The sequence below is a fragment of the Natrix helvetica genome, assembly GCF_964273705.1.
Source record: "Natrix helvetica genome assembly, chromosome: 10".
Taxonomy (NCBI): domain Eukaryota; kingdom Metazoa; phylum Chordata; class Lepidosauria; order Squamata; family Natricidae; genus Natrix; species Natrix helvetica.
Genome location: NC_138561.1, coordinates 21730782 through 21751244, shown reverse-complemented (window position 1 = coordinate 21751244; position 20463 = coordinate 21730782). Strand labels below are relative to the sequence as shown.

Here is a 20463-nt window from a genome sequence, read left to right as displayed (position 1 = left end):
GACATTTCATGACCCAGCTAGGTAACATCACCAGTGCTCTCAGTTTGCAGTTTCCTCCTCCTCCTCCTCTCTTAAAACTGATGTTCCCTAGTTGGGTCATGAAACGTCGGCAAGAAAACCACCCACCTCAGAGAGCACCAAGGAAAATAACCCTCCGCCTCCTCCCTCCAAACTCCCTCCTCCTCCATTCCCGATGAGGTTCCCTAGTTGGGTCACGAAACGTCTGCAAGACACCCCCCTCCCCCCGGAGCAGAAGAATAGAGAGCCGGGCTGCGATTGGCGGCCGTCCGCGCGTGAGGCGGGTCCGTGGAGGGGCGGCGGGCGCCGATTGGGCGCGGCGCCGCATCCCCGCGTGAGGGCCGGCGGACGGGCGGGCGGCCTGGGCTGAGGGAGTCGCGGCGGCGGCGGCGGCCATGGCGGTGTGCGCGCGGCTGTGCGGGGTGGGCGCCGCGCGGGGCTGCCGCCGGCGGGGCTCGCAGCGCAAAGGGGCGGCGGGCGACAGCAGCGAGCCGGACACCGACCCCGAGGAGGGCGGCGAGGGCGCGGGCGAGGCGGCGGGGAAGGGAGGGCCGGCGGGCCGGGCGCCGCTCTCGCTGCTGGAGCTGCCGCCGGAGCTGCTGGTCCAGATCTTCGGCTCCCTGCCCGGCACCGACCTGCCCAGCCTGGCGCTGGTCTGCGGCGCCTTCCGACGCATCCTCCGCACAGACACCATCTGGCGCCGGCGCTGCAAGGAAGGTCAGGCGGGGGGGGGAGGGTGGCTGGGGAGGGGGCGTCCCTCGAGGGGGGAGAGAGGGAGGGGAAGGGGCGGGGGGGGGAGACCCACAGGGGGCCTCCGGAGAGAAGGATCCCCGAAGGGGCGGCCGAGAGGGAGACTCGCATGGAGGCGCCGCTTGCAGACCGCAGAAGGTCCCTGCCTTTTATTCTTCCTTTCTCTTATATATATTCCCATTCTCTCCCCCTACCCTCTTTATTTTTATATGTGTATCTGTGTGTGTGTGTCTTTACCTCTCTCTCTCTCTCTCTCTCTCTCTCTCTCTCTCTCTTTACCTATCTCTTATTATCCATCCATCTTTATCTCCCCCCCTCTCCATCTCTCCATCCATCCATCCATCCATATCTCTGTCTGTATGTCTGTCTATCTATCTATCTTTCTCTCTCTCTCTCTCCATCGATCCATCCATCCATCCATATCTCTGTCTGTATGTCTGTCTGTCTATCTATCTATCTTTCTCTCTCTCTCTCTCCATCCATCCATCCATCCATCCATCCATATCTCTGTCTGTCTGATTTATTTGCCACCCATCCCTCTGCCAGGCGACTCTGCCATCTGTACTACACTTTCTTGTTCTTTGCTGTCAAGATTCTTTCCAGGCCAGGGTGGCATAGAAGATCCTCTTCCCTGGGCAGCCTAGTGATATTTGCAAAGAAGCAGGGTGGGGGGGGGGGATGTCTCCCAACCCCAGGAGGGGAGTCGCAAAAGGACAGAAATGGAGCAGAGGAGCTTCAGTGAGAGGCAGACCTAGCAGAGTTGGGTAAAGGTGGCTTTGGATCAATTCTAGGAAGTAAACCGAGAAGTCTTCGCTTTCAGCCAGTTAGTAACCGGTAGAAATAGCTGTGTGATTATAAGCCAGTTGCCAAAAATAATCAGACCTCTGACCTAAACTCCAAAATAACTCCATGCTTATTGGTGGCAATCAGTTTGCACAATACCTTGAACCTAATTATTGATTGAACTCGTTTCATGAATCCACCTAATTGAATCAGAAAAAGTCATATTCTTCTCGCAGTGTGCTAATACACACACACACACACACACACTCTACAATTAATCTTGCTAGGTCTTTTAAGTGATTAACCAAGTGGTTTAAAAAATCCACAATCCCTCTTACTATTGTACCTCATTTTGGTAGCCCAATTTAGCCCGCTCTGAAGATTAATTGCCTCTTTCAAGAGCTGTAGTGGGGTAAATGTACACAAACAACACAACAAATCTACAGCAAAGTGTGCATGTGTTAAAAAACTTCATCCAGGTAGCTTGTAGATTTGTGCCCTGCCTCAGTAGTCCTGCTTAGGTTTAAGAGGAGACATGATGGGTAAGTGGATATTGGCCATAGGTGTGACTCTCCCACTTCCAAAGCGTAGATCCCAAGTCAAGATTTTTTTTTTGGGGGGGGGGAACCTTTTCCTTTCGCAGCCCCTGTCCTGTTGATCACTTCCCAGCCAGATCGTGCTCTCTCCTGCCCGTTTTCTTGTTCTTTCTTTTCAGCACTTCAGTTGGATCATTGCCCTTCGGCCCCTTAATGCAGGCCGTCCCTTCCCACCCCTGCTCTCCCAGTAGCTGCATCTGCTGCCTGCAATGAAGTCATCCCTTTGGACTTGCCAGAGAGGAGGTTGGGGGTAGACTGAGCCTGTGCACAGCTGTGTCTGCCCAAGGCAGAGGCTGGCAATGCGCGCAGGATGCCTGCGCCCGCTCTCTCTCCTCCTGGGGGCGGGGGGGGGGGTTGGGGGGAGAACTCTGTCTCGGGGTAGGGAAGATGATAGCACTGACTCATCCTCCTGGACTGGAGGAGGCCCAGAATTCTCTCTGAAGGGACTTCATTGAGCCTCAAATTGCATTAACCTTTCCTGCCTGAGATGATTGGGGCCAAGCACTATCTTAGTCCATGGTGGTTATTACCGGGAAAACAAGATAAGATACTATATATGGCAGTGAGGGCCAACGTTTTTCTGCTCGGGTGGCAAAAGGGCAAACGCAGGTCCAACAGCACGCCTGTGCGTTGCCACACCCATAATGCAATGCCCTCCCCACCGGTGCATGTGAGCACAACTCCCCCCCACGCTCCCATCCCCTGCACACGCAAGCCTCCAGACTTCAAGTAGGCACCTTGGGCCATTTTTCACCCTCCCCAGGCTTCAGGAAAGCCACCTAAATCCTGGGGAGGACAGAAAACTGCCCAACGGGCCTACCGGAAGTTCGGAAACGAACTTTTCCCATTCAAAGGCTCTGGAATCTTCCTTGAAGCCTGGGGAGGGTGAAAACGGCCTCCCGCCGTCCTCCGGAAAGCTGAAAAGCAGCTGGGCAGCGCGCTTGCTCTCTGGAGCTGACATAGGGCAATGCCTTGCGTGCCCTCAGATATGGCTCTGGGTGCCACTTGTGGCAGGCGTGCCATAGGTTCACCATCACGGATATATGGTGTTGATCTAATGAAGGCTTTAGAAGACTTTTTTGGCAGCTCTGAGTTCCTTCTTTCTACAGCTAAATCCGATGGTCTGGACATAGAGTAAAAACATTGTTTTTGAGGTGTAGCTTCGTGAATGGCCAGGAATTCGATTGTCTAGTCCAGGAATGTCCAACTTTGGTACCTTTTAAGACTTGTGGACTTCAACTCCCAGAATTCTCCAGCCAGCATGTTAAAATCCACCAGTCTTGAAGTTGAGGTTGAACAATCCCGGTCTAATCCTTTTTTGGCAGATTGTTGTCTGAAGTTCTGGTGAGTCAGTTTTTCCTCTCTTGCTCCCTCTCTCTATGTAAAATCTAAACTTTAACATTGTAGTATCCACTTCTGTAGTTCGCTCTGGTCCTTCTTGTTTATTCTTTCTCCAGTTCTTGGGAAAACACTATTTATCTTTCCTCCAGAAGACAAAGAGACAACATTCCTCCCGAATAAAACTATAAGATTATTAATTAAAGTGAGAAGTAGCCATTGGTCAAAAATCAATCTATACATGTCATGGTTGAATGGTGATTTAAACTTTTCCCAGCCCTGTTGTAATCCAGCTTTCTAACCTTTTAACCACACTCTCTCTCTTTTTAAAGAACACCTCTTTTAAATCTTGTCTTCTTAAAATGAGGCACCTTTTTTTCCTGTACAGTAATATATTTCTTTGGGAAACCAATCCATTTTGTTATACACCCTGGCTATGGTTCAGAGACCACTGCCTGTTGGAGAAAAGAGCAGGCAAAACACTGTAACAAGCCAAATACTTGTTATGTAATTTGCTTTCTGACCTTCTGCTTTGGGTTCCTGTCTTATTTGATATAGCAGCTTTCAGCTTCGTGGCTCGAAAGGTGCTACCGCTTGATAAGGTAGCCTGTCCTACCCTGAGACTGATGGGTGCTTCTCTTTTTTTCCCCTTTTCTGAAGTTTGAGGACGAGAAGGCAGACTTTTTAGCATAGCCGCAAAAATCAGGAGGGATCTGGTAGCATCTTTTCCGACGAACATTTCATTAAAAGGCAAAACATTTTCCTGAGCTGCAGCTCTTTTCATCAGACACATGGAATTGCTAAACTGGTGGCAGATTTAAATTGGGACGAAGTGGGGAGAAGAGAAAGCAAGAGAGGTTGGTTATGCAGAGGCAGGGAATGTGCGAGTTTTAGGGCTCAGAGAGAGTGGCTGGTGGAAAGTCAACCCAACTACTTTCTGTGCTTCGGGGAAGACTGGAATTTGGGTCTCTCTTCTAGTCTAGCACTTTAACTACTGGCTCTCTATTTGGGGGTGCAGCTGTGTATTTAAGGGCAGCAGCACCCTCAGGATGTTGAAAGGACCTTGAGCTTATTTAACTCTGTAGAAACACTGCAAGGAAACAGGTAACTCTGGATGATGAGGAATAACGGTATAACTGCTTCAGCATGATGGGATTCATCCAACACAGGTTGGCTACCAGTCATGGTGGCGCCATTTTTGCCATCCGGCTCCAGATTTCTTGGTTTGTTTGCTACGATCTCTGTGCCGTTGTCAACCCCAATAGATTTTGCCTTTAGTCTTTGGAATAAATAGCCGTTCTCTCTCTCTCTCTCTCATATGACTTTGTGGGCCCAGAGGTTGCAGTGGGGCTATAAATAGATGCCCATGACTGCTGCATGGACTGAATTAGCAAATTACCCTCCTGCTTTTATTTTGATTAACCCTCTTATCATCCTTCAGCTCTTGTTTGTTTTCTTTCTAAATGTTAGCCAGCCTGATCTTTGCCTTTCGTAACTGCTGGGAAGCGATCGGTCTTTCTACCAACCTGAATGTTGGCTTAAGAGCATCCCAGGGAACCAGCAACAGACAAACAGCTGCAATATGAGCAATATCATGGGGATATGGTCTCAAACCCTGCGCAGAGTACTGGTTCAGGATTTGGCAAGGTTGCAGCTGTTTTATTTCCCCAAACACAAGCTTCATTTAGGCTGTCAAATGAAGAGGTCTATCTTTACTCTTAACAGCTATCTTCTCCTCCCTCCTCCCAGCTTCAAGTTGCCTTGTTTGCTGCCTGTTCCACTTCCTGCAAAAGTGACAGCAAGATAAGCTACTCCAGTTCATGCCAGTAAATATTAGTAGAGAATTTCCAGAGCTATATAGTCAATAAATCTTGGGATATTTCTCCTTATAAATATTCATCCTTTGTTGCTGGGACCCAAACTTATATATTTCCCTCTGCATTCACTTTTAGAACATCCTAAATAATTAATTCCTGTGGTGAATTTGCAGCGGAGAGAGGTTTTTTTAATCTCCTCCTCCTCCACTTTCAGCATTCTCTTCTTTGCATTGTATCAGATGGACCAGAGGGTGTTTTTTTCTTGTAACATCCATTATCATAACAGCTTTTCGAGTATTTAGAGTGTTTCCTGATTGTTATCGTGGATTCCTAGGACAAGCTTTTGAAACTGTAGGAGGCTTTCTTCACTGCCAGGTGCTTCCAAGGGATGAGCCTTCCCTGTTGGCTCCTTGCACCTTTAGCCTGGGCAAATACCTGAATGTGAGATTGGCTTGTGAGTACGGAAGTGGAGATTAAAGTGGCCTCAACTTAAAAAGTAAACTAGAATGGCAAACAGGAGGCAGAGAGTGGGACCGCTGAGGACGCAACAGTGATGCTGGAGGCTGTGTCAATGTGATTGGTCCAAGGTTAAAACTTACACGGGCTTTAAGTGGAGGCCAGAAGGCTCTCATGGAACACAGGCTTGCTTTGGACAGCAGGTGGAATGGCATCAGAGCACATCTTAATCCTCAGTGACACTTTTCCCTCCCTTGAATTTCAGAATATGGCATCTGCGAGAACCTGCGGAAGTTGGAAATCTCCGGCGTATCTTGTCGAGATGTATATGCCAAGTGTAAGTCCTAAGCTTCTGGGTTTTTTTTAAAGTTTACTTTATTGTCATTACAACGAAATTAAATACCATCTTCAGTGTACATGATACATAAAAAATAAAAACACACATCCTTCACATTCTTTACAGTTGAATTGAAAACCCCTGATGTTGCATTCATATTGCACTATACAGTAGAATTCAGTATAGTTCCTGCCCTAGGATGAAAGCTGTTTTTCAGCCTATTTGTCCCTGTTTTTAATGTCCTGTACCGGCTGCCAGATGGTAATAGTTAAAAAAAAAAAGAGGTGCCCAAGATGAGATGGATCAATGTTTTGAACTTTCTTAAGGCAGAGGGAGCTATAAAGCTCTTCCAAAGAGGGAAGAGGGCAACCCATGATCCTCTGGGCAATGACGTTGACCCTCTGGAGTGCTGTCCTATCTGTCACTGTGCAATTGGCAAACCAGTCACAGGTGAAGTGCATGCCTCAGAAAATAAATTTGCACTACATCTTAAAGGGGGATGATTGAAGTCTGCTTGTCTACAGTCACCCACTTGGCTTTGTCAGGGAAGACAGATGACCCTGCCTTGGGGTCTTCTTCCCCGGAGAAATCAGGATTTTAAATAGCTCGTGAGTCACCTCCTCATCCCTGAATGGAAAGCAATCAGCCTTTGGCCCAGTTCTCCTTTCGCCATAAAGAGGGTTCATGCTGAACAGGCTTAGTGGCTGATCGTTGTTTTTCCCTAAGTACATTTCCCATCATTGTGACTCACTCCAGCCTTGGAGAAACGTGTAATACCACTTTATAAGGCCTTGGTAAGGCCACACTTGGAAGACTGCATTCAGTTTTGGTCGCCACGGTGTAGAAAAGATGTGGAGACTCTGGAAAGAGTGCAGAGAAGAGCAAGAAAGAGGATTAGGGGACTGGAGGTTAAAACATATGAAGAACGGTTGCAGGAACTGGGAATGTCTAGTTTAATGAAAAGAAGGACTAGGGGAGACAGGATAGCAGTCTTCCAATATCTCAGGGGTTGCCACAAAGAAGAGGGAGTCAAACTATTCTCCAAGGCACCTGAGGGTAGAACAAGAAGCAATGGGTGGAAACTAATCAAGGAGAGAAGCAACTTAGAACTGAGGAGAAATTTCCTGACAGTGAGAACAATTAATCAGTGGAACAGAAGTTGCCTCCAGAAGTTGTGAATGCCCCAACACTGGAGGTCTTTAAGAAGATGTTGGATAGCCATTTGTCTGAAATGGTATAGGGTTTCCTGCCTACGCAGGGGGTTGGACTAGAAGACCTCCAAGGTCTCTTCCAACTCTGCTATTGTATTGTATTGCAGGCCTGACACCTTGACTTATGACCACAAGTAACTCCAAAATTTCTGTTGCTAAGCGAGACAGCTGCTAAGTGAATTTGTGCTCTGTTTTATCAACTTTCTTGCCACAGTTTTTAAGTGAATCCCTGCAGTTGTTAAGTTAGTAACGGGGTCGTTAAGTGAACCTGGCTTCCCCATTGACTTCGTTGTCAGGAGGTTGCAAAAAGCGATCGCTGCAACCGTCATAAATATGAACCGGTTGCCAAGTATCTGAATTTTGATCATGTGACCGTGGGAATGTTGCAGTGGTCGTAAGTGTAAGGAATTGTCATCAGTCACCTTTTTCATTGCTGTTGTAACTTTGGTCACTATATGAATCAAGGACTATTTGTATACATGCACTGCCCTAAATCAGCATTCCTTTCATGATGGCTTGTTGAATAAACCACGGTGGTCTGATGGAGTCGTAAAACTTGACGGTAACTCACCATTCAGATCAAACTGCAGCCACACTTGGGCTTCGCCGTTTCTTAGGACCATTAAGCGCTTTGCCCATCGCCCATCGATGTAGCTAAACACACCTGAAGGAGGCAGAAGGTTCTAAATGCTGTAGGCCAAAATTGTTTCAGAGCAAAGAAATTCCCCAGCAGGATCCTAACTTTGAAGTAACCGTTGTGAGGAGGGGGTGAGCGGCATTTTCACCGTCCCCTGCTGTGTCTGCTCAGGTATTAACCCGCGAGTGAAGTCGGGACGTTTTATGAAAATCCTTCCTGACTACGAGCACATGGAGTACAGGGATGTTTACACCTGCCGTACGTACCTTCCGCTGACCAGTGGTTTCTGTGCCCTGAACGCATGGCGTGTGCTTGCCTAACCATGGAACTAGCAAAAGTTCACCAGTTAAAACCCTGGCCTCGATTCAGGCACCGAGAACATCAGTCGCTCTGCGGTGGAATCTGTGGGGGTGGAGACCCAGTTCTAAAACCATTGCTCCACAACAGGTTTTCCCAACCTTGGCACCTCTAAGGCGTTGTGGACTTTAACTCCTAGAATTCCCCAGCTAGCTATTCTGAAACCTGAGCAAGAGAGAGGATCTGTATCAGTGGTGAAATCTTAAATTTTTTTTGCCACCAGTTCTGGGGGGGGGGGGGGGGGGGCTTGGTGGGGGGGGGGAGTCATGTGACTTGGTGGGCAGCGTCCCAACTTTTTAAAGCATTTTTTCCTGCTGGTTCGGGCGAATAGGCAAGAAATACATGCTTTAAAAAGTGAAAAAGAAAGAGATTTCCACGATCACACGGTCAGCTGTGAGCTGTGCGATCATCAGAAGTTTCCCCACTGCTTTTTAAAGCATTTTTTCCCTGCTTATTCGCCCGAACCAGCAGGAGAAAAAAGTGCTTTAAAAAGCGGGGAGTGGGGGGAAGCTTCTGTCGATCCTCGGAAGCTTTTTTTTTACTACCAGTTTGTAGAACCAACAACTATTGTCCCTACTGGTTCGGCCAAACTGGGAGGATTTCACCCCTGGCCTGTATGGGCAAAGTAAGCAGAATGCGCTGTTCCTGTCCCTCCCAAGCTTTGTGCTTAGTTCTGCTACCGAGGAATTCCTTTTCTGTCATACCTGATTCCTTGTTTCACTCTTTCCCTAGTGCTTCACCGGTACCGGCATATCTTAGGTCTCTGGCAACCAGACATTGGACCCTACGGGGGCCTCCTAAATGTGGTGGTAAGTCCAGAATCCTTAGGAATATGCAGCCATTGTGCTTTTCTCCTCTGCTTTTCTCTGGGGATAAGATCGTTTTTTTCTTTTTCTTGTCCTGGAAGGAATTTATGGCTCGGCCAAGGCTTAAGCATGATGTATCTGAAGTAGGACATTCTCCAATCGATCAGAATAGAATAGAGCTGGAAGGGGCCTGGGGAGGTTGAGGGTCTTCTAGTCCAACTTCCCTGGCCTCATCAGTCTGCAGGCAGCATCTCTTCCCCCTTACTTCTCGGGGTCTTTCTCACACACCACTTCCCTCTTTTGCTCTTGACAGGTTGACGGCCTCTTCATCATTGGCTGGATGTACTTGACCCCCCATGACCCGCATGTGGACGGCCCCATGCGCTTCAAGCCCCTCTTCAGAGTTCACCTCATGGAGAGGCGGAGTGCCACAGTGGAGTGCATGTATGGACACAAGGGAGCCCACAGTGGGCATATCCAGGTGAGGCCCTCCATCTCCCTCTTCCCCCATGGAAGGAAGGAAAAGGGCACCGTCCCCACGACCTCTGCTCAGAGGGCCCAGGCACTTCGTCCAGGCGGGGGCTCCATTTCCAAACTGGGCTTCTGGCTTCTGACCCTCCCTTTTCCAAAACGGACAGATTGTGAAGAAGGACGAGTTTTCGACCAAGTGCAACCAGACAGATCACCACCGTATGTCAGGAGGGAGACAAGAGGTGAGCTGGGCCTCAGTAAACCCCCACACCCCAAATAAAGCCCCCTAATTTGGCATCCTCCAAATAATGGTGGCTTTTATTCACCCAACCTCCGGCTGGTTTTCTGAATGACTCCCTAAGTGGTTGTCTCATCAGGGTTCCAAAGAGCATCCAAAAGTAAATCAGAGTCCAAGGCAAAGTATTGCTCAAAGTTCCAATTTATTAAGCGAGCCACGTTGGCACATCTGGGAAAACCTGAATCTGAAAGCTTCCCGGTTTTCCCCACCCAGTTGAAAGTTCAAGATCTTGCCCCCCCACACACACACACCCCCACACCCACAAGTCCATCCCATGGTCCAATCTTTCCCTGCCATGCTGGCAGCTTCCACCCATCCAGTTCCGGTCAGGTGCAGAGGTGCACAAAGGCACAGGATGACCTTGGCTTTCTAGAAAGAATTTTGTTATGGCTACATTGCATCTAGCACCATACAGTCCCTTCTCCCTCCCATTTTCCCACCGTAGAAAATGCACAGCAGAATAATAGAAAGTGTGGCAGGCCAAAGACCCAAAAGAAAAGAGGGCTGCAGGCCTGGCAGGTCTTCGTGGGAGGTGCAACAGGATCAGAGGGGCTTCTATCCAACCTGTGGGCCTCACCTTCTCCTCCGGGCTATTTCTGCAGGAATTCCGGACGTGGCTACGAGAAGAATGGGGTCGGACGCTGGAGGACATTTTCCACGAACACATGCAGGAGCTCATCCTGATGAAGTTCATCTACACGAGTCAATACGAGTAGGTGGAAAGGGGGCAATCTGGTGCTTCTCTTAAGGAGCCCTGGTGGCCCAGTGGTGAGAATGCGGTGTACTGCGGGGCTAACTCACTGCTAACAGCCTGGAGTTCGATTCTGAGCGGCTCAAGGTTGGCTCAGCTTCCCTTTACCCGAGGTGGGTAAAATGCAGACCCAGATTGTTGGAGGGAAGAAGCTGACTCTGTAAACCGCTCAGGGAGCGCTATAAAAGCACTATGAAGCGGTATATAAATAAGCGCTACTGCTAATCAGAGTCAAGGGACAGTTTCAAGATGCTAATTTAGGAACAAATTGTGCTAGCAACCTAGTCCATTGTCTGTGGCAGGGGTGTCCAAACTTGGGAACTTTAAGACTTGTGGACTTCAACTCCCAGAATTCCCCAGTCAGAAGGTGAATTGTTCCCACCGGCCCTCTCTGCCTTGGTCATCCTGGGCTGCTTTTTCTGTTCCAGCAACTGCTTAACATACCGACGCATTTACCTCCCTCCGCGCAGTCCGGAGTATCTAATCCAGCCAGGCCTTTTCAAAGGGACCTATGGGAGCCACGGCCTTGAAATCGTCATGCTCAGCTTCCATGGGAAAAAGGCCAAGGGCACCAAAATCACGGTGAGCACCGAGGGTCCGGCCTCACAGAGTCCTAGGCCAGGGGTCCCCAAACTTGGCAACTTTAAGACTTGTGGAATTCTCCAGCCAGCTATGCTGACCATTTGCCTAAAATCCACAGATTTTTAGCCTTCAAGGCAGACCAGACGACGCAACCCAAGTCATGCAGCCTAGTATTACTTTTATGATAAGATTTTAGTGTTGCTTTTTTGCAATGGTCGTAAAGCAAACACGATAGCCATAAAGTGAACACAGCCGTTGTTAAGCAGTGTTTTGCTACACGGGCACGGTTTTTTGATGAAAACCAGAACTAAGTACTGGTTCCCAGCAAAACCACCGTAAAATGCAGCCATGTGACAATGGGACACTGCAAAAGGCCACGTTGCCGAATGTTTGAAGTTGGCGGAGAAGACCTGACTGTCAGAACTTTGAATCTGGGTCATAAGTCTCCTTTTCCAGGTGAGCTGTAACTTCAAAGTCCCTAAGTGACCAGTCGTAAGTCGAGAACTACCTGTAGAGTGGTTCAAGACGAGGAATGGGGAGAAGCAGAAGGTGGCTAGGAGGAAGCTACCTGAGCGGGAGCTTCTAGGAGAATTGCAAGGTTAGAGGTGGACCAAGTCCCGCCCGGCCACTTCTGCAAATGCAAAGCTTTGCACCTGCTCCTGTCTCGCCTCCAGGGTGATCCCAACATCCCAGCCGGCCAGCAGACGGTCGAGATTGACCTTGCCCATCCCATCCAGCTGCCTGACATTGAAAACCTGAGCAACTTCAGCGAGCTCTCCCGGATCGTGCTGGAGGTGCGGGAACAGGTACGGCGGGAGCAGCAGCAGCAGGAAGAAGGCTTGGCGGAGGAGGCAGGATCGGAAGCCGCAGGGCAACAGCAGCAGCAGCAGCAGCAGCAGCAGGACGGGGCTGGATTGGAGGCAGCAGGAGAAGGAGCAGCCGCCTCTGGCTCCCCACCTGCCCCCTGCCCCTTCATCCTGCCTGGTGGGATCGCCTCCCGAAACGAGGATTATCCCCGCACCTGCAGAGCATGGTAATGTTAAAGGCTGGGGGAGGGGGAGGGATTCCCATGAATAATGTTGATATTGAGTGAGAGTCCTTTAAATTCCTGCCCCTGCCAGGAACTCATAATCTGAGACAACCCAAGAGCAAAATAGAGTAAAAGGAGGTTTGTCTTTCAAACAGTGGTTTATCTACAAGGAATATATACATACATGTACTAGGCAAAGCTAGGCAATCAACCATCAGCAACAGCACAGAAGCACACACTGAGAAAGAAAGAGAGATGCCCTCACAGGGCCTCTCTTGTATATACAACCTCTTAAAGTCATATCAGCCAAAAAACCTTGCTGACTCCTTCTCATTGCATCATCATTTCAATTTTACAGCCTTACAGCAACTGTTCAGCTCTTAAATCATTACCTTAACCCAATCCTACCAGCGACATTTTGGTTTTCTGTGTCAAAACTGGAGAGAAAGCTTCAAAATCCCACTTTGCAGAACTAACCAGGACCGCAGCAATATATTGATTTAGTAATGCAAATCGGGAGGAGGGATTTAAACTGCTTTGGAAACGGAGGATCAAAACAAATTGGTTGCCGGTCTCTGCTTAACGGCTGTGACGAAGGTGTTTCTCAACCATCCTGGTCCTGTCCCAAAGATGCTTTTCAAAAGGCAATTGGACTTCCTTGTTTTTTTCTCCCTTGAAAACATTTTGCTTCTCGTCCCAAAAACATCTTCAGTTCCGTTCAGAAGCTTCTTGGGTGAGAAGCGAAATGTTTTCATATAAAGTTTTTTATTTTTCTCTGTCAGATTCATTCACAAATATACATTCTTATAGTTGCTCTTAACATTTATTTATTCATCATTAATCTTTATCGTTATTTTCTTTCAAATATATAGAATGCAGTTTGGGTCACTTTCTTGCCACCCCATGCCCACATCTTATTTTGCAACAAGCTTGCTCCTTCTATCTTCTCAACCTCCCTTCTCTGCCTTCTTCTTTCCTCCTCTCCTTCCCCCTTTCTTCTTCCCCTCTCTGAAAGCGAGATGTTTTCAAAGAAAAAAAAAAACCACAAGAAAACCCAGTTGCCTTTTGGAAAAAGCAAAAGAAAGTTCTTGGAAACGTCTCTGCTTCTTCTATCTGAACGGAACGTGGGAACCGGACTTTCTGGGGAAACACTCACGCTGTCTTATTTTTCTTCCACTGCTGGCAGCTTCTACGGGACGGGCCTCATCGCCGGCCACGGATTCACCAGCCCTGAACGAACCCCCGGCGTTTTTGTCTTGTTCGACGATGACCGTTTCGGCTTCATCTGGTTAGAGCTGCAGTCGTTCAGCCTCTACAGCCGGATCAAAGTCTCCTTCCAGAACGCCGAGGCGCCATCGCGAGAAGCTTTTGATGAGATGCTGAAGAACATTCAGTTACTGACCTCATGATGGTGGCCATCCAGGAATCCGAGGAAGGAAGGATCCCCTTCTCCCATGGCGGGGGTCTGGGCGCCCGACCTTGGCATGAGGGGCCGCAGTGTCTTTCTCCATCCGGCCTTTTTATCAAATTGTATCCTATCTCCTCCTCCTTTGTGCGCTAACGTTCCTTTCCCAATACGTGATGTATAGTTTGTAATATAGCTTTATTATATTGGGAGGGCAGCTTGCATGCTTGTGTTTTCATTGCCTTCCCACCTTCGCCTCAAGGCCCGAGTTGGTGCACATACACATACACACACACACACCCCCCCCTAGGGCGTGGCTTTGGACATGGCAGGGGAAGGATACTGCAAAATCCCCATTCCCTCTTCACTCGGGGGCCAGCCAGAGGTGGTATTTGCCGGTTCTCCAAACTACTCAAAATTTCCGCTACTGGTTCTCCAGAACCTGCTGAATTTCACCCCTGTCCTAGCCTCCTGCAGACCACGGAAATAGTCTCAAAGCAGGCTTGTGAGAATATTAAACCAGCCACCAACACCACTTGGCCGTCCCCTGCCCCCCCCCCCCCCTCCGCCCCAGAGCAAGCAAGAAGTCTCTGTACCTTTGGGCTTCTTTGCAGAATGTGCTCTTATGACTTTAAAAGCCTCTCTGGTCTAGAACGGAGCTGCTCATGACCTTCAGATTCAGAAAATATTAAACCCGGCTGCCCCAGGAAGCTTTTCTTAAAAGGTAAGCCATAAATAGGATTGTCTTTGCTTGGCATTATTTCACAGGGTGGCGTTATTAGCATTAAGAAGAATGCTAAGAATATTCATATTCTTAAAACTAAGAAGAATCTGTCAAGTTTTTCTTGGAGTTACGCCAATTCCTACTTCCAACAATATGAATAAAAACTAAGGTCTACTTAATATTTTGTTCAAAAACATTAAGGAGGTCTCTTAGTTTTTATTCATCTTTTTTTTTTTTACCTTTGAACGGATCCCATGGCTATGAAAAACATCTGAAAGGCCGTTTTAATGACTTTTAAAGACTTTTAAAGCACTTCTTTATAAGCTGGCAGCTGCTTTTCATCCCACCACTCCACGGGCTGGATACTTCGCATTGGCAGCCCCGTAGTTTGAGGATGTCTGCCCTAAAGCTACTCTAAACCAGGGTTTCTGAACCTCAGCGACTTATAAGACGGGTGAGCTTCAATTCTCAGCTTTCTAAGAGCTGGAACCCCACCCCCACCTACCCCATCTTAAAGCTAAGGAAGGTCAGAGACTCTCGCTTAGCGTTTTCCAGGCTTGGCAGCTTTAAAGGGGATGGAGTAAAAGCTGGCCGGGGAATTCTGGGAATTGAAGTCCACCCCTTTCCAAGCTGCTAAGGTTGAGAAACACTGAGCTAAGTCCTTGGTGATGCCTTGAGTAGTAGAGCTGGCAAGTGTGAGATCTAACTAGCTGCCCCCCCCCCTTTTCTATTTTGGGAGTTGTAGCCTAGCCCCTAATCATTATGACGATAAAAAGTGCTTGTTTTAACTACTTTCCATTCCGTTCCCCTCTGGTTTCTTAGTTTGGACATGGCGTCCTGCTGGTAATGCTTTTTGGTTAATGTGGATTCTTCCCCACCAGCTGTCCTGGATTATCCCCAATGTCAGCACTGCTCAGCAGACCCATAGATCTGTCTTCCTGTTCATCCCCCCCCCCTTTCTCCCTGGCTGCTAAGGCAGAAACACACACACACACACACACACACACACACACACACACACAGAGAGAGCTTGATTATAATATTAAGGTTCCTCTGTAGGATAACAGATAACAGCTCCTATCTGTTAACAGCCGGAGTTGCCTGACAGATAAATATCTCTTGTCCTAAGCAGAATAGAAATCATCTGGCCGGCCATAAATTCCGCCCAGTCACAGGCAAAGGCTGATAGGGGGGTAGGGGCCAAGGGAGGCTCAGCCAGCCAGGAGCCCCTGGAAAATGGCCAGACGCAGGGGTGGAGATGCAGCCGAGAGGAACGGAGAAGAGGGCTAAAATCTGAGGACAAGGTGAGGTTTGGTGTTTTTTTACCAGAATGCAGAAGAAACTGGCAAGTCTGCCTCGGGCTGGTCTAGGTTGGGGAGGGTCAATGTGTCTTTCCTAATGCAGTGTGTTGCAGATGCTGTTTGGGAAGGAGGCGAATAACAGGCGGAAAGGACACCGGTAGTGTTTCTCTAGCTTCCTTCTCGGGCTGACAGATGTGGGAGGGGTGAGCCAGTTCCTGCAGCTTGACCCAAACTGGAACTCGGCTTTTCTTATGGTTTCAGGTTCTGTTTCTTTTCATACCGCTGCCTCCACAAACTGGTCAGGCAGGAAAGTGTGGCGCACGCCCTTCCAGAGCCCACAGTGACCGCCAGGAAAACTGGCAGTGGACAATTCTCTTGCTCCCTTCCAGCAGAAGCTGCAGAATTCCCATTTTAAGGGTCAGGAGGGATTTCCCCTCCCCTTCCATCCCTGAATGGGGGGAGGGGGGCAGCCACTTCCTTCTCATTTCTCCCTTGTAAATTCCCAGGTGGCGCTTTTTGCACCAGGGATGTCTAGTACGGCCATTGTGTGGGGCTGGCCACACAACCAGGAGGATGTGGAGCATTAACCACTGATGCTGCTATAGGCTTGTGGCCAGCGGTGGGAATTCAAGCTCTCTTCCCCCTTCTGAGTAGCCTGTCAACTCCTGGGCTGGCAACTGCAGGCCGAACAGGGTCTTCATTTTTTTGGAGCCCCTTGGCTGTGCCGAGTAAGTCGCTTAAGCATAACTAGGGCCAGCCTTTTTTCATTTTCAGGAATTTAAAGCCATCTCTTAAAACTCCCATTGGAAAATTGCTCCAGAATGATTGTCTCTTGGAAGGGTTTGCCTCTCTGTCTAGGCACAGGGCATAAATGCACAGATGGAAGCAGCTCAAGAAGGCTTTTTAGCCTTTCTTTATGGGGGGGGGGGGGTGAAGCTTTCCCTCTCCCTCCTGCTCAGTTCTGCAAAAAGTGCTTTGTCATGGAGAATGAAGGCTGCTCTTGCCATCAGGAGTCTGATTGGGGGGGTTGCCTTTCTGGGTCGGGTTTTTTTAACAGGAGGGGGTTCATTATATGAGAGAGGGGGAGGGGGCACGAGGCTGGTTTTCAGGCTGCAGGGGCACTTTTAATCTTGCTGGTCCACTTTCGTTGTGCGCCCCCCCCCCCCAAGCACATGCATTAAACATGGTGGGTGGTTTCTCTTCACTGGGACTGAGGAAGCTGTCCTCAAATCAGCCAGCCTTTCCTGCCACTGCAAGTGCTGGCCAGGAATGCTGGTTGGGGCATCTTTCCCCCCAGCTCTGACCTGCTGGGATTCCCCAAATCAGGGGGGCATTTGTGACCCACCCTGTATGATGCAGTTTGACCTTGTGGATGTGATAGGGAATGGGGGGGCTGATTGGCAGAAGGTAAACAGGAATGTCAATAGTTCTTCCTCACTTCCTCCCCTTTCCCTTCTTCCTTCCCTCCTTTTTATCTCCCTCCCTGCATTCCTTCCTTCCTTCTGCCCTCTCTCCCTTCTGTCCTCTTCCCGCCATATGCATTTCCGAAATGTTGTGTCCGGGCTGGCCTCCTTTCAGGAGTTCCCCAGTGGTTTTCCTCTCTCCCGGTTGCTGCCCTGGAGGAGCTGCAGGTTTTACAACTGGCTTTTCCAGTTTCAGATCAGGATAGCACCAGCAATTAAAAAAAAAAAACTTGGGTTCCCGGGACTTCCGCTCCTGCTTTCCACTAACACTACCTCGACCTTTCTCAACCTTGGCCCCTTTCAAGAGGTCTGGACTTCAACTCCCGGGATTCTTTGTACTCCCCGCCCCCTGTTGCTGAACCCCCAAATGTTCTGGCGTTGGTACAAGACCAGCAGGCAGGATAAAAGACGAGCCTCCCTCCCTCCCCACCTCCCCACCTCCCCAGCATCGACTGAAAAGTCCCCTGGGGCATTCGAGGTATTTTTTTTTTCTGGACCTTGGAATATAAAACTCCCCTGTGAAGAGCGACCTTTTCCCCCGGGGTGTCACCCATCTCTGTGACGTGCCAACGTCTCAGCCTCCGAAGGGCATTTCCAAGCCACGCGGGCTCCCCCGCCCTCCACGAGGCCCCCCGAAGCCGCTTTTCTCCCGCCTGCTCCTTTCCAGCTGGGCTTCTCCCCCTTCCCCCCTGCGGAGCTGCAGCCGCGCGCGCGCTCCAGATGTTGGCCGCAGCTGCGCGTCCGGCTCGCCCGGGCTTCCCCGCCTCCTCCTCCGGCCGCCCCACGTGGCAGCTGCGGAGCTTCCACACACACACCCCGGACCCACCCACCCTCCGCCCGCGGCTCCGCCTCTGCGCCCTGTTGGCTCGGCTGGCAGCAGCTGGAGGAGGAGGAGGCGGCGGCGGCCGAGGTAGGGGCACGTGCAGAGCGCTTGGCCTGGCAGCCCAATTGGGGAGAGGGTCCGTGCAGAGCCCCCTCCTCTCTCGGCTTGGCTGCCTTTCCGCGCCGCCCTCGGTGCTGCTCTCCTTCCCAGCCCTTCTCGAGCTCCTGGGCATGGGCTGAGCGCTCATGCCGGTTTCGGGAGGCTGGAGAGACCCGGGCAAGCTCCGCCCGCGGTTGGCCGGTCCCAGGCAAGCTCGTGTGGATGCAGCGCAGCCTCCTGGCAGGTGCCCCGCGGCCCACTTTCCCTCGGGCTCCGGCCAGCGCCTTTCCCTGCAGGGCTGTTGGGCTTGGCGAGGCTGGCGGTCTCCTCTGCCCTCCGCCCGGCCTTTTCCTTTCCCGCTGCGACGCCTGGCCAAGATCCGGTGAGGGCTGTAATAGCCCCCCCCTCCTTTTTTTTTTTTTTGGTTGGCTGTCATAAAAAAGGCTTCAAACCTGCCAGCGGATGGGAGGCAGCGGCTTCCTGCTAAAGACCAGGAAAAGTTCGCGGCTCCTTTGCAACCAGCCCTGGTTCGCTGGCTCGGCTTGGACAAGCAGGTGAGATCCAGAGGGGGGGAGAGGGAGGGAGGGATTTCCTGGGGGTGGCGACCTTGTAGACAAGCAGCAGGGCGAATGGCATGGAGTGGATTCAGAGCTTGGGATCCCAGATCTGGGGGACCGGCTGGCTCAGCTGGGTGAATCTTCTCCATTTCCCCCTTGATGGTCTAACAGGTAGTCTGGATTGGTGCAAAACAGTGCGGTGAAATACTATTTTATTTCTGGTAAATGTCTGTGGAGCTTCCCAATCCTCCAGGTCATGGTTGTCCCAAATGGGCTTTTTCAAAAGGCGGCTGGACTTTCTTGCTTTTTTAATTCCCCCTTGAAAAAGTTTCATCTCTCATCCAAGGAGCTTCCTCAGGTCTTCTAATTTCTGGTAAGAATGGCAGGTGAAGGCAGAGGTGTACTGTATAGGACTGGGGTGGCAAACCTATGGCACGCTTGCCAGAGGTGGCACGCAGAGCCATCTCTGGGCACACGTGCCGTCACCAGTTGCTCTTCTGGATTCTGCTGTGTGCATGTATGCCAGGTAGCTGTTCCAGCGCGCATACACACCAGCCAAGCTGCTCTTTCAGGTCCCAGCACTTGGTGCAAAAAAGGTTAGCCATCACTGGTATAGGAGCATTTTTTCAATGGATTCATTTTTCAGGGCATCCAGCTAGGTGGCAGCACTTAGCCAGCCTTGGCTGTGCTTGAAAAGCTTGGAAGACTTAGAAAGGGGACCACTAAGAGATTTAATGAGCAAGTGGAAGGTTTATACATCGGCATGCAAACTTTTAAAGGTTGGAAGGAGTTTTTGTTGGCAAGCGCCCTAGCTGAGCTGGTTCCTGCCTGCCGAGGAAGGGATTTGTGGCTCTCTTGAACAGCTGGGGGAGGTGACAAACAGCTGTTTGGAATTTCTTTTCGGGCCTGCTTTGGAAGAGGTCCTACACTGCAGGGCCAGTTGGCACATCTGAAGACTTCCCTCTCTAGGCTATTCTTCCTTTTCCCTGCAGACCTGCTTTTAATATCTGTTGCAGCTCTTGGATATATTATGCAGCTGTGCCATTTTGTGCAGCAGTTTCCCCTATCTGTGAATCTTTGCAGCTTTGTCTCATTTTCAGCTCTATTTTGGGGGGGGGGGAGAATCAGCAAAGCTCAGGACAAATAATATTTTGTCCAATATTTAAGGGGAAGAAGATAAAACCCATTCTTTTCTGGTTGATGGAATCGAACTTCTAACTCGGGTCTTGTGACTTCAACTTGTAAAGACTTTCACAATCGCTTGTAGCTGTGAGTTTCACACATGTTACTCAGATCATACCTGGGCCAAATCCGCAGCCCTTGAGCGCTTAAACTTGTGGCTGAGGTCTTGCAAAGAGATCACTCTGGTCTTCAGAAAGGCAGCGTCATGTCCTTATTTGACCAACATGGTTTAAAGAGGAAGACTGTGTGTCATTTCCCCCTCCCCCCACCTTAATTAAATCTGGTCAGTTTCACCGAGATCAAGTGAGACAATTGCTTTCCTCCTCATTTCTCCTGGAGAACAACTTTTTATTAACCTCCACCTATTTGTAGAAGAGGGAAGTTGTAAAACACACAGTGCAGCATTTAAAGAAAGTCAACAAACTGAATTCTTGGATTACTTTTTGGCTTCCAGAGAGGAAAGGAATGTACGGCAAAACGTGTGTAGTTTGCACCCGAATCGGTGGGGGTTTGTTGCTTTGGGCTAAGTCACAACTGCAGGTTGAATACGGCTGAGAAAAAGGCGAGGACACAAAGTGTGATTTTGCTCGGAGGAGCTTTCGGTGCGTTGCTTAGGGTTGTGGGTGGAAGCGTGAAGCAATCGAGTAACCCTGCCTTTCCCCAACAAGGAA

At 49.8% G+C, this 20463-nt stretch overlaps 2 protein-coding genes across 5 annotated transcripts in view; both read left to right on the top strand.

Moving 5' to 3' along the window:
• Positions 1-361: 361 nt before the first annotated feature.
• On the top strand, positions 362-13860 carry FBXO31 (F-box protein 31). Of its 2 annotated transcripts, XM_081963472.1 has the most exons (10): positions 362-735; positions 6024-6095; positions 8115-8201; positions 9033-9109; positions 9420-9587; positions 9745-9819; positions 10478-10587; positions 11055-11208; positions 11883-12241; positions 13425-13860. In XM_081963472.1, the coding sequence occupies exons 1-10, from the start codon at positions 414-416 to the stop codon at positions 13645-13647; spliced, it is 1647 nt and encodes a 548-aa protein (XP_081819598.1). In that variant the 5' UTR covers positions 362-413; the 3' UTR covers positions 13648-13860. The 2 variants fall into 2 exon arrangements, with proteins under 2 accessions (XP_081819598.1, XP_081819599.1); XM_081963473.1 differs by lacking the exon at positions 8115-8201 and having other exon boundaries at positions 364-735.
• Positions 13861-15436: 1576 nt separating this feature from the next.
• The window catches only part of KIAA0513, a 32543-nt gene continuing 27516 nt past the window's right edge, over positions 15437-20463 (top strand). Inside the window, exon 1 of one of the 3 annotated variants that reach the window (XM_081963489.1) lies at positions 15437-15671. The gene's annotated coding sequence lies outside the window, so the exon portion shown is untranslated. Of the gene's footprint in view, positions 15672-16265; positions 16397-18031; positions 18608-20463 lie in introns of those variants that run through there. The other 2 variants (XM_081963490.1, XM_081963487.1) reach the window with 2 other exon arrangements.